General features: G+C 41.2%; 1 protein-coding gene across 7 annotated transcripts in view; it reads right to left on the bottom strand.

Annotated features, from left to right (window-relative positions):
- Nucleotides 1-13,742, bottom strand: part of MARK3 (microtubule affinity regulating kinase 3) — a 103,393-nt gene extending 89,651 nt beyond the window's left edge. For 2 of the 7 annotated variants that reach the window (XM_061159495.1, XM_061159496.1), the window contains exon 1: nt 13,555-13,738. In XM_061159495.1, the coding sequence (XP_061015478.1) occupies nt 13,555-13,605 (51 nt within the window). In that variant the 5' untranslated portion in view covers nt 13,606-13,738. Of the gene's footprint in view, nt 1-13,554 lie in introns of all 7 variants that reach the window. The other 5 variants (XM_061159499.1, XM_061159500.1, XM_061159501.1 and 2 more) reach the window with 4 other exon arrangements.
- Nucleotides 13,743-13,947: the final 205 nt, after the last annotated feature.

Raw genomic sequence — 13,947 nt, 5'->3', positions numbered from 1 at the left:
AGAAAAAAACAAAAAAGAATCTTAAAAAGAGAGAAAAAATGCCATTATTTGTAGATGATATAAACTACCTGCAAACCAAAAGAAATGGAAATACCACTGGAACTCAAGAGAGAGCTTAGCAAGGTGCAAGATCAACCTATAACAAACATTCCCTACACGAGTAGTAACCTACCACAAAATTTAACTAAAAAATAACCTTCACAATAGCAATAAAAACTAAAAAGTAGGTAGAAATTAACTTAAAAGACTATGCAAGAGCTCCCTGGACAAAGCCTTAAATTTTTAATAAAAGACATAAAAGATACCCTATATACTGTAAAATGGGAATTCCACAGTCTTGGACAGATAATATTATACAATTTACCCAAATTTATCTGTAAGTTCAAGGCAATCTCAATTAACATTTCCAGCTAGTAGTTTATGAGTAATTTTAAACTTACTCTAAAGTGTACATGGACAAATATTTCATGGCTACCAGGTCAGCCTTGAAAAAGAGTTAAATAAAGCTCAGAAATAAAAAGTGATCAAGGTTAAAACCAGTAACAAGACATACCTGCATCACACTGTACCCTCAAAAGCATGCACTAAGAGCAACACAGCATCTTTTCTGTGGCATTTTTGCCAAAAGGATATAACCTTAATCTAATTCTGAGAAAACATTAGACAAACTTAAATTGTGGGATATTTGACTGGATCTTGAAACAGAGAAAGAACCCTGGAGAAAAGCAGGTGACAATTCACGTAAGTTCTGCAGCCCTTGTTAAGGGTACTGGACAGTGTCAGTTCCCTAGTTTTCATACCTGTACCATGGTTCGGGCTTCCCTGGTGGCTCAGACAGTATAGCATCTGCCTGGAATGCAGGAGACTTGGGTTCGATCCCTGGAGAAGGAAATGGCAACCGACTCCAGTACTCTTTGTCTGGAAAATCCCATGGATGGAGGAGCCTGGTAGGCTACAGTCCATGGGATCGCAAAGAGCCGGACACGACTGAGCAACTTTACTGGTTCACTGGTATCTATGTGTTCAACATCAGGGGAAACTGAGTGAAAAGTATATATGTACTCTGTACTAATCTTACAATTTTAAGTCTAAACTTAATTTAACATAAAAAGTTTGAGAGGCATATACATATAAAGATACAAAGATTACAATATTCTATAAAGCCATAGGGTATCTTTTATGTTGCCTCTAACCTCTGGCAAGTAGGTAAAATGTGGCAGACTCATACCACAGAAATGCTATTCTACAGTTAGAGGCAACAGGTTTGATGCATAGATGAGACTGGAATATTCACACAAAGCACAAAACATACAGGTTTAAGAACACACATAAGAACACTAACATCTTGGGAAGATAAGGGACATGATATATAGGGATTAACAGGAATAAAGAGAACGGCCTTACACTCATCAAAATGTGACTTCTGCAGCTGAGTTTATGAAAATGTTTCCAAGAATATGAATAATAGGGAAGGGGAACTATTATTGTTCATATGCATAAAATCAGCCAACTTGGTTTCATTTGTAATAAAATGCTTATTACTGGTATTAGGACCTAACAGGACCTAACAGAGGCAGAAAGTATTTTTTAAAAAAGGTGGCAAGAATACACAGAAGTGAACTACACAAAAAAGATCTTAAATGACCCATATAACCACAATGGTGTGATCACTCACCTAGAGCCAGACATCCTGGAGTCTGAAGTCAAGCAGGCCTTAGGAAGCATCACTGCGAACAAAGCTATTGGAGGTGATGGAATTGCAGCTGAGCTATTTCAAATCCTAAAAGATGATGCTGTGAAAGAGCTGCACTCAATATGCCAACAAATTTGAAAAACTCAGCAGTGGCCACAGGGCTAAAAAGGTTAGTTTTCATTTCAACCTCCAAGAAAGGCAATCCCAAAGAATGCTCAAACTACCACCCAATTGCACTCATCTCACACACTAGCAAAGTAATGCTCAAAATTCTCCAAGTGAGGCTTTCAACAGTATGTGAACCGAGAAGTTCCAGATGTTCAAGGTGGATTTAGAAAAGGCAGAGGAACCAGAGATCAAACTGCCAACATCCATTGGATCATTGAAAAAGCAAGGGAGTTCCAGAAAAACATCTACTACTGCTTTACTGACTATGCCAAAGTCTTTGACTGTGTGGATCACAACAAACTGGAAAATTCTTAAAGAGATGGGAATACCAGACCAACTGACCTGCCTCCTGAGAAATCTGTATGCAGGTCAAGAAGCAACAGTTAGAACCGGACACGGAACAACGGACTGGTTCCAAATTGGGAAAGGAGTTCAACAAGGCTGTACACCATCACCCTGCTTATTTAACTTATATGCAGAGTACATCATGGAAATGCTGGACTGGATGAAGCACAAGCTGGACTCAAGATTGCTGGGAGAAATATCAATAACCCCAAATACGCAGATGACACCACCCTTACGGCAGAAAGCGAAGAGGAACCAAAGAGCCTCTTGATGAAAGTGAAAAGGCTGGCTGAAAACTCAACATTCAAAAAACAAAGATCATGGCATCCAGTCCCATCACTTCATGGCAAATAGATGGGGAAACAATGGAAAAACAGTGACAAAGACTTTATTTTCTTGGGCTCCAAAATCACTGCAGATGGTGACTGCAGCCATGAAATTAAGATGCCTGCTCCTTGCAAGAAAAGGTATGACCAACCTAGACAGCATATTAAAAAGCAGAGACATTACTTTGGCAACAAAGGTCCGTCTAGTCAAACCTATGGTTTTTTCAGTAATCAATATGGATGTTGAGAGCTGGACCATAAAAAAAGCTGAGCACCAAAGAATTGATGCTTTTGAACTGTGGTGTTGGAGAAGACTCTTGAGACTCCCTTGTACTGCAAGGAGATCAAACCAGTCAATCCTCAAGGAAATCAATCCTGAATATTCACTGGAAGGACTGATGCTGGAGTTGAAACTCCAGTACTTTGGCCACCTATTGTGAAAAGGGACTCATTTGAAAACACCCTAGTGCTGGGAAAGATTGAAGGCAAGAGGAGAAGGAGACGACAGAGGATGAGATGGTTGGATGGGATCACCGACTCGATGGACGTGAGTTTGAGCACGCTCCGGGAGTTGGTGATGGAGAGAGAAGCCTGGTGTGCTGCAGTTCATGGGGTCACAAGAGTTGAACACGACGACTTAGTGACTCAACTGAACTGATTACTGGTATGGCAGATGAAGCATCGTAATAATGAAACATACTGAAAAATAAATTTACTTGACTTACCCTCAGAAGAATAAAGCACAAATTGCAGCTAAAGAAAACTGACTCAGTAGCTTCTCACCAGTTAATTATATGCTAAGTACTCATTAAATAACAGGTTCTACAGAGGAATAAAACAAATAGAACATATGCACGCAGTTTAGCTGGGGAGCTAACGGAGAACAGTAACTGAAACCAGGGGCAATCCCTGCCCCATGAGAAAATCAAAGTGTGACTACTCCAAGCACCATCCAACAGGTTTGTGAGAAATGTGTGAAGTTTTCATCTTTCTATTAAAGCAATAGGTTAATTTTATTCAATTTTTAATTTATTTTTAAAAATATATTCCCAAATATTTCAACACCTAATATAAAAAGAGTAAGATTCTACATTCCTTTTTTCACATTGTCTTTAAAATCTGGAATATACTTTCTATTCACAAGACATCTTAACTCAGACCAGTCACATTTCAAGGACTCAGTAGCCACACATAGCTGGTAGCTACTGTGCTGGACAATGCAGCTCTAAGCACACAGACAACATGACCACGTTTGGGCAAGATGAAGGAAAAATAGATGTTCAGGATGAAGGGAAAAAATGGGGATGGAGTCTTTGAAAGACAAGTAGCAGAGTTTTAAAGGAAGATGAAGGCCATTTCAAGCCAGACATGAGCACAAGGAAAACTTAAAAAGCCTGGAGGGTGCCGGCAGAGACATCCCTTAACCTGATGGTCTAGCCAATTTCACCTCTCACAATTCTTTCACACACCTCTAACACTGAAAAAAAATTGGCTTAATTCCTTGACATCATGACTGCTGGAAATTTCTTCTCTTTCTGTTCTTGACTAGGCTGGCACTTCTGTCTTGCATCCCCTTGCTTTAGTTAATTCATACACTGAAGTACTTGACTAAGAGCTCCTTGATGGTAAGAATTCTCTCTGTATTCTTAGAACACAAGACCTGGCAACCAGCAGGTGTGAAACTGCTAGGTGAAAAGTCAAGGAGAATAGGTGAACAGTTAGAAAAAACAGAACTAGAAAGGTGGGTCCGTAACTTTGAATAATGAACTAAAGTTTAGATTACCCAGCTTTCTAGAATAACACTACAAAAGCTACCTGAAGAGGGACTTTGACATTTACATTCAGAATCCTCATCATGTGGAGCAGACTGGGCCAAGCACTTTTTGGGGTTAGTTTCTTCAGTCACAACAACCCTGAATAGATGATGTTAACTCTCTTCTGTTAAATAAAAAGATGTAATGTATAGCATGCTGATTATATTATATTGAATACATAATACTAAATTATATATTTGAAAGTAGCTAAGAGTGTAGATTTAAAAATTCTCGTGAACAGAAAAAAACGCTTAATTATATGTGGTGATGAATATTAACTAGACTCATTTTGGTGATCATTTCACAACATATACAAATATCAAATCATTATGTTGTACACCTGAAACTAATATGATGCTACATGTCAATTATATCAATTAAAGTTTTTAATTATATTAAAAAATTTTAAATGAGGCACAGACAAGTAATTAACTTGCCCATGGTCAAATTACTTGTATTAGTATTGGAAGACCAGGTTCAAACACAAGCCTCTAACTCCAAATGCAAATTTCTCTCATATTTTGCTGCTTCTTCGTTTTGGCCGCACATCTGGTCCACTCCACCTCAGAAGTGTCTTCAGAATCTCTCCCTCAACCACAGTCTTAGGCTCCCATCTTTAACTCTGACTTCCAAGCCCAGACTCTTTCCATTAAGCCTCCCTTTAAGAAAGCTATCTGAGGTTTTAAAAAAGGAGAAAGATGATGAATTCATTGGAACTACAGAAAAAAGAGGCTGAAGACACAGGACATGAGAGATGAAAGAAATGACAACATAGAGATGAGATGAAAACACCAATAAACAAGCATTAATGATGGCTAGCATTTATCTATTACTTACTATGTGTCAGGCACCATTCTAAATGCTTTACCCATACTGTCCCATTTAATCACTAATTCAACCAATATTTACTTACTGATCACCTGTAATAAATGACCAGCATGTTCTAGGTATTTGAAATAGTATCAATAAACAAAACAAATATTCCTTCTCTCATAGAGTGTTCAGTATGCCAGAGGGTATCGACAAAACACAATAAACCTAAGAAATAAATAAACTATATACTATGCTAAAGGTGACAATGCAATGGGGGGGAACAAAACACTAGATCAGGGTTAGGGAGGTTGGGAGGGCCATCAATGGTTAGAGCAAACCTCACTGAGGTGACACTTGAAAAGAGAAGGTGAGAGAATTAGCCATGAGGGTACCTGGAAGAAAAGTGTTCGGACAAAGAGAAGAGCCAACGCCAAGGCACTGAGGCTGGAGTGTCCCTGGTGTCTTCAAAGAACAGCAAGAAGATCCCCGGGTCTATGGACACAGTGAGTGAGACGAGGCAGGAGATGAGAACAGAGAGGTAGGGCAGGCCACGGCATGGAAGGTGTTACCTTATAACAGCCCCATGAGCTGATTACTACCACCAATCCCATTTTATAGATGAGGTAAAATCTCATTTTATAGATGAGACATGAAGAAGTTAAAAAACTTGTCCAAGGGCACACAAAAAATGCTAGGTCAGATTATAAACTCAAAGAGTTACTATTATAGTGGCTGGAAAACATGACCCCAAAGTCTCTGACTCCCATTACAAGGAAAGGGCTACGTCCCTTCCACTTGAATCTGGGCGTCCAGGAATGCTTTAGCATTTTAAGAACTGATACTATGTGACTTCTGAGAATAGGCCATAAAAGGCAAGCAGCTCTGTCTTGTTTGCTGAAATATCAAGCCACCTCGAGTCTGATCACACTGAGGTCTCCATGCTGGAGAGGCCCATGCAATGGCTCTGACCAAGAGCCCCAGCAGCCTTTTAACAATACCTGTCAATGTGCCAGATTAAGAAGTAGTCTTAGGTGGCTCAACTGCTAAAGAATCTGCCTGCAATGCAGGAGACCTGGGTTCGATCCCTGGGTTGGGAAGAGTCTCCTGGAGAAGAGAATAGCTACCCACTCCAGCATTCTGGCCTGAAGAATTCCATGGACTGTATATAATCCATGGGGTCGCAAAGAGTCAGACACGACTGAGCGACTTTCACTTTCACTTACGATATGCATCTTTCAACCCAGCTGTTCAAATCCCCAAGCCTTTCATGATACCCCAAGTGAAGTCCCAGATATAAGTCATTCCCATTTGAATTACACTACTCACACAAAATCTGTGAGTATAATGAAGCAGTTGTTGTTTTACACTACTAAGTTGTGGAGTGGCTAGTTCCACAGCAATAATAAGTAGGATAACTATATGATAAGCAGGAAATAAATGTTAAGCACCTGACCTAAGTTAACAGAAAAAGAAAAAGAAACTAGAATACATTACCATAGTATGTCGAAGGTTCTTTATCATTGAAAATCTTTAATGTCTAGAAGGTAACCTTCTTTTAAGAAAAACACTATATAAACTCCTTTAGTCCACTCCACTAGTGAAGCTAACGCATGCCTATGAATACCAAGGCAAGTCTGGGACAGGCAAGGACTACGCAAGGGAAGGAAGACACGGAAAGAGGTGGAGACAGTATGCGAATGGAGTGCCACCAAAAACACCTCATGTGCCTTTAACAATAAAAGTTGCCCGCCCAGCTTAAATTATGCTTCTGGACAAAGAATGGTAAGGCTAAGAGTGGAAGGCTGTGTTAGGAAATTGTTCTACGTTTACTGCGCTCTGGGATTCTCATTTTAATCTGCTACTGTGGTCAATGAAGTCATAAAGGTACTGACTACAAAAAGAATGGGACTATATAAAATTCTAGAATAAGACCCTTGAGTTCAGCTTACTCAAACTTCATATCAAACTCTCCCAAAATAGATTTTCATATAAAATGTCCTAATGGTCATGTGCAGTCGTGAGAACTGGACCATAAAAAAGGCAGAACGCCAAAGAACGGATGCCTTCAAACTGTGGTGCTGGAGAAGACTCCTGAAAGTCCCTTGGACAGCAAGGAGATCAAACCAGCCAATCTTAAGGGAGATCAACCCTAAATATTCACTGGAAGGGCTGAAGCTGAAGCTCCAGTATTTTTGTCACCTGATGTAAACAGACAACTCATTGGAAAAGGCCCTGATGCTGGGGAAGATTGAGGGCAGAAGGAAAAGAGGGAGTCAAAGCATGAGAAGGCTGGACAGCTTCACCGATACAACGAACACGAACTTGGGCAAACTCTGGGAGATGGTGGGGGATAGGGAGGCCTGGTGTGCTCAGTCCACAGAGTCACAAAGAGTCAAAGACATAACCAGGCAAATGAACAACACAAATCCCACAATATCTAACCTCCACCCCCGCCCCAAGCAACTGCCTATTAGTGAGAAACACAAACAAAACATCTTAAGCTTTGTTCAAGCTTCAGCTCTGAAAACCAAGATCCCAGGTAACCCAGATGCAATAAGGTAGAAACAATGCCTTATCTACTCTACACAAGATTGTGTAGGACTAACCAACCATCGCCAAGCAGCTCAGGTGACCTAAGGGTAGTGCTAAAGAATCTAGTTTGAAGAAAAAGCTGGACTTGCCTCAAAAAAGTCATTTTCTTCCAGTGCCAACTTCTGCCCTCTCAATTACTGTACAGGCAGGTGCATGTGGGTCAGCACAAACCCTTTGTGACTACTTGTAGATCAATTCCAAGCACATTCTTTAAATTCCTGTGTAAGACAACATTAAAGTTGGGAGATTCCCAAGGAAGAGATCTGTTTTCTCATTATTTTGAAAGTTTAAAATGGATGGGAGACAAGTTAATTTATACTTTAATCTTCCCAGTGGTGATCAGAAGTGGCTATACTCCTTGACTCTTACTTCCAGCTTGGAAACAAATTCCAGGGATAAAATCTAGCCATGTTTTAGAATCCAGAGCAATCCTCTTTGAAATTAAAGGTAACAAACAGGTACTATTAATTCATATTAAACTGTGTATGAATCTCTTAAAATACAATACAAATAATCATGCACTACAGAATCAAAAGGGGTGTCCCAGATGGAGCAGTGGTAAAGAACCCACCTGCCACTGCAGGAGACACAGGAGATGAGGGTTCGATCCCTGAGTCAGGAAGATCCCCTGGAGTAGGAAATGGCAACCCACTCCAGTGTTCTTGCCTGGAGAATTTCACAGAGAAGCCTGGAAGGCTATACAGCCCATGGGGTTGCAAACAAGTCAGACACAACCAAGCCTACACACACACACTCAAAATGACAAATATTCTACTCACTGAAAATTTCCACCTTCACCTAATTTACATAAAAAAGAAATGAAAACAACTCTCAAATTGAATAAGATCTTTTCCCAAACACTTTGCCCAATAAAAAACACTAATTCTTCAGAGATCAACCCTTTTTTTTAAGGCCCAAACCGCTTGATTCCATAGACAGTTGTGCTTGGAAGTTAAGCAGATTAAATGAAATCACACGACATGTTTTAAATTAAATATTACATAAAGTACTTAGTACTGTTGCCTGATACATAGTATTCAACAACCAGTAACTATTTTTATTCTCGATAACCTCACTTTCAACAAAGAACCAATTTTAAAACTCAAGGAACCTGAAAATGTTATTGAAACCACTGAAATCTCTTCTTTAGTCACAATACAATCTTAAAGGAACATAATTTAGTCAGCAAGCCTTCACTGAATACTAACACAGCAATTCTTTAAAGTGTGGTTCCTAGATCTGAAGCATTAACATCATCTGGTAGAACTTGTTAGAAACGCAAACTCTAGGGCCCCAAAGCTACAATCAAGGTCTGGGGGTGAGCCCGGCCATCAGAGCTTCCATAAGCCCTCCAGTGTTTGCTCCAGTTTGAGAGTTAGCGGGCTAGTTTCACAGAGCTCAGGGTGGTGTGTTCTTCGGGGACTGGGAGCCCAGAGGCAGAGGAGTGATGGAGTTCCTAAGCATATCCTCCATGGAGCCTAGCACAGTGCCACAGACAGAGCAGGCACTCAGGTCTGAGCAGGGTAACAGTCAAGCTGCCAGTGGCTGGCTGGACAATAACAACATCAGTTTATTATTTCACAGAGATAAGAAATTCTGATGACTGTCTGCATTAACAAATAATGCAATAAGAAAGGACACAATGTGCATAAACCAGGAGCTGTTTAACTGGCAAAGTACTCCAGGGCCTCCGGTACTTTGGCAAGTAACCCAGGCTTACTTACAAAGTGTCATATGCTTTGAAATATAAGTGGAAAATACATTTCAAATTTACCAGTACACAAACGTAATCTGTTCATGACCTCTATACAAGTCGACTGTGGAACATAAACTAAAATGCAAACTTTTTGTTGCCTTTAAAAAAAAGCACTTGTTAAAAATAAATAAATAAAAAATAAAAAAGTTAAAAAAGCACTTGCTTCACATATTACTCATCTATAATATGTGGACCCAATATAGACTCCAATTTGAACAAAGTGTTTTAAAAAAAAAAAACTGAGGAAACCTGAACACTGCTAACTGGATATTCGATATTAAAAAATTGTGACAAAGGATTAAGATTACATTTTTTAAAGAAGCTTTATCTCTTCTAAAAGCTTTAGAGATGAAATGATATGTACTGAGCTTGATTCCTGGGGACAAAACATATAAAATTAGTCTGGTCACTGAGCTGCTGAGTACACAGGAATGGGGGGGCTAACTATACAACAGGGCTTCCAAACTCTGGCTCTATAGACATTTTGGCTATTTCTTTGATGGGGTAGGGGGCACTGTGCAGTGTACTGTAAAATGTTTAGGTGCATTCCTGGTCAGTAGCAACCCTCTTCAGTTGTGACAACCAAAACCAACACTGTCCAATGTCCACTGTGGGCCAAACTTGTCCCCAGTTGAGAACCATTGATAAATACCCATTAAATTCTCTTTATTTGCTTTCCATAGAAAAAAATTTTTTAAAGTCTACTTTTTTTTTTTTTTTTTAAGGGCAGGGGTTACCTTTAATGCTGCATTTTGTGCCAAATCCTCTATGACGCCCTGTCCCTGAGTACCCCTGCCCACCCTCCCCCCGACTAAAAGTCTACTTTTAATTATACTCTATGTATTGGTACAACTGCATCTCCCTAGTTGAATAATTACTACATAAAATTTAGAGAAACAGCCTGATACACGAAAAAGCAGAGAGGACTGGGATGGAGATCTGAGGCCTAGTAGATGCTCTGCTGCTAAAGTCAATAGTTGCAAGCAGCTCCTGTCACCTTTTTGAGCCTCAACATCCTCTTTAGGTCCAACAGTTTGACTAGTCCTTTTGAGGTTTTTTTTTTTAATCCTTTTAAGTTTTAAAAATAATTTGGTAACAGTCTATCAGCTAAAGGTGGATATTCAAATCTGGAAATCAAATGAAAACAGAGTAGTGTACTAGTATGAAGAGAATTTTCTTTTTGTAAATTATCTGCCTTTTATTATTCTTGACCTATAAGCAACATTTTTTACACAATTATATATAATTATTTAAAATTTAAAGAAGATTCCTGGGGTAGGCAAAATGGACTTTTTTTAACAAAATATAAAGACAAAGCTAACTGTCATATCAGCCAAAATTGTCCATCAACTGGTGAACGGATTAAAAAAAAAACACAAAAAACTGTTATACACCCAAACAATGAACTACTTACTACTCAGCAATAAAAAGGAATGAACTACTGATACACACACAAAAACAAATAACTCTCAAAAATATTATGCCAAATTAAAGATGCTAGCCACAAAATTATATGCTCTTTGACACCATTTAAGTAACATTTTAGAAAAGGAAAACTAGAGAGACAGGTAACAGATCCATAGTTGCCAACAACTGGGGGAAGGGAGAGGGAATTGTGAAGAGAAACAGGGCACCTTTCTGGGCAATGGAAACGTTCTCTAACCTGACCGTGATAGTGATTACATAACCATACATTTGTCAAAATTCATCAAACTGCACACTTGGGAAGAGTGAATGTTCTATCTCAACACACACAACTTAAAAAGAGCTGCCCATCAGACTGAGAACTCCCATTCATTCTTGAACCCTCATTACTCAATTGGCAGGAAGTCTAATACTCAGTTCAGTAGTATCAGGTAAATAATATGGTATATGCCAGACATGAAACACCACACAAGGTATCACACTGTGAAAGATATACAACTACTTTCAGAACATGTCAACACCAGAGTTAAAAAGAGGGCATGGAGAAATAATGCAATGATGTGCTACAAACCTCTATTTTACCACTGTCAGAAATTCAATTTTAAATACACTCCAAGAGAATAAAGGCACACTCCATACCCTACATTTTTTTTAAAGTTAGTAATTTCTAATGACACACAAAGATTACACCATAATTCAACAAATTCAACAGAGAACCAGTAAAGACCCATTTGATGTAAACCCTTCATTATCACAAATCTGCTATCATTGTTTCTGATTATAGTTTACTTAGAAATTATGGAGCTCCTGGGACTTCCCTGGTGGTCCAGTGGTTAACACTCCCCGCATCCACTGCAGGGGGCCCAGGTTCCACGCCTGGTGAAGGAACTAAGATCCCACATGCCACGCAGTGCAGTCAAAAAATAGAAAAATAATAGTAACAAAATAGGAAGTATGGACCTCCTGCTCTGGTTCAATGTAAGATTGTGCTTCTCTGAGTGGAAGTCAATGATGCAAGTTAACTCACATTTTTGCCTGCTCCACTCTACACAAAGAACAAGAAAACAATGAAGAATTAGGTTCTATGAGAAAATGAAATTCACCAATTCACCTTGTCTAGATTTTCTACTGCTTTTAATGTAATTTCCTAATCCATATAATGGAAAGGTACATACATCACTGTGCTACTGATTTACCAGGTTAAAGAGCATTAAATATCATCCATTAATATACTAAAGGGATGCTTTAGGCCAAGATTTACATCAATAGATTAAATCACCTAATGGTTATCCAGCAAGTAAGCGGCATTTTGAAGATTGAAATGAAGGTATTTGATACCACTAAGTCACAAGGTCTCAGAGCGTTATTGAAAGCATGAAAACAGGCAGAGCAAGGAAGCTTTTCCTAAGTGACAGCATTTTCTTGCCAGGAATTACCTCATAACACTTATAATAAAAGGCCAGTGAAGTTTCTTTACAAGTTATTTCCTAGATTTTTAAAAAACTTTTTATTTTGTATTGGGGTATAGCCGATGAACAAAGCTATGATAGTTTCAGGTGAGAGGGACTCAGCCATACCTCTACATGTATCCGTTCTCCCCCAAACTCCCCTCCCACTTAGGCTGCCCCACAACATTGAAGAGCTTCATGTGCTACACATTAGGTCCTTGCTGGTTATCCACACAGCAGTGTGTACACGTCCATCCCTCCCTCCCCACCTAGATGTTTTTGTTTTTAACAGAAGATAACTCACAGCTAGACTGGAACAGTCCTGAAGCCAAAGCTAGAAAAGAGTTCCAATCGCACTGGGACAGAGTCAACATCTCTCGAATGGAATTTTTACTACAAGTTGTCAGTCACTAAAACTGCTGTTCCTTGCCTTTTTAAAAAGTTCACAAGAACAAAAGCCAAGGTTCCTTTTACAGAATCAAAGAATGTAAGTGCCAGAATAGACCAAAGAGCTCATCTAAGCCAAGTTCTTTTCCGGAAGGAGAAGAGCTAAGCCCAGAGTGGGTAACCCTCGGCTAGGCAGTGCGAGGCAGGCAGCTTGACTACACACCCTCATTTGAAAGGTGCTCAACTAACTCCTTCAAAACAGATTCGTCTGGAAACGCGGCTGCTACTCGATAAGTCTAAACTCTCTCCAAGAATTTCTGAATAGCTCTGGAGTTCCACCTAAGGGGGCCGAAAAGATCCCTCAGAGGGCGTTTGCTTCTAGTGACTGTCACTAAACTCAGCTGCAGACGATTTACAGAACGAGGCATAAAGGACAGTCCACTTGGTCCAATCAAGTACGTTTAGTCAACACCACGAACCCGTTTTTAACCCGAGAGCCTCTCAAGAGCTGCCTACTTCATCTGAAGAGAGTCTGGTAGCGGAGACCCGACACACGCTCTGAGAGCCCACTGCGCGGCCACCGCCTCTCAGGACCGCGGCCGGCCACGGTGCAGCCTCAACGCTTCGCTTCCGAGAGCACCCGGCGTAGTCACGGATGCGCTTCCCGCCCCGCGCGTTCAGGAAACGGGCCGCCCACCGGACCCCAGGTGGCGAGGAGAGGGATGGGGCCGCGCTCCCGGGGGCGGCGCGCGGAGACCCAACCCGAGCGGCCGCCGAGGTTACTCACGTTCTCAGTGTCCCGTTCATTCACCGTCGGCAACGGGGTCCTAGTGGACATTTTACTTCACTTCACCTCACAACGCGAGGGCGAAACAAAACAACGCGGCCCCGGGGCCGGCGTCGCGGCAAGGAGAGCCCGGCGGTTCCGGAGCGGCGCCGCGGGAGGGCGGCTCCCCTCCCCCACGGCCGTCTAGAACCCGGGCCGGGCCCGGGCCGTCCCCCGGAGGGTCGCGGGGCTCATGCTCCCCCGGCCCCGGCGGCCGCGCCGAGGAGCCCCGCGGTCGGCGGTGGCGGGGCCGGGCCGCCGGCGGCGGCGGCGGCGGGCTGCGGCTCGGCCCGCCGGCGTCCCCGCGCCTCAGGGCGCCCCGCAGGCCCGGACCCCCTCGCCTCCTCCTCCGCC

This window comes from Dama dama, chromosome 13 (genome assembly GCF_033118175.1).
Source record: "Dama dama isolate Ldn47 chromosome 13, ASM3311817v1, whole genome shotgun sequence".
Taxonomy (NCBI): Eukaryota; Metazoa; Chordata; class Mammalia; order Artiodactyla; family Cervidae; genus Dama; species Dama dama.
The sequence above is the reverse complement of the archived record's forward strand: the minus strand, read 5'-3'. Positions and strand labels throughout refer to the sequence as shown.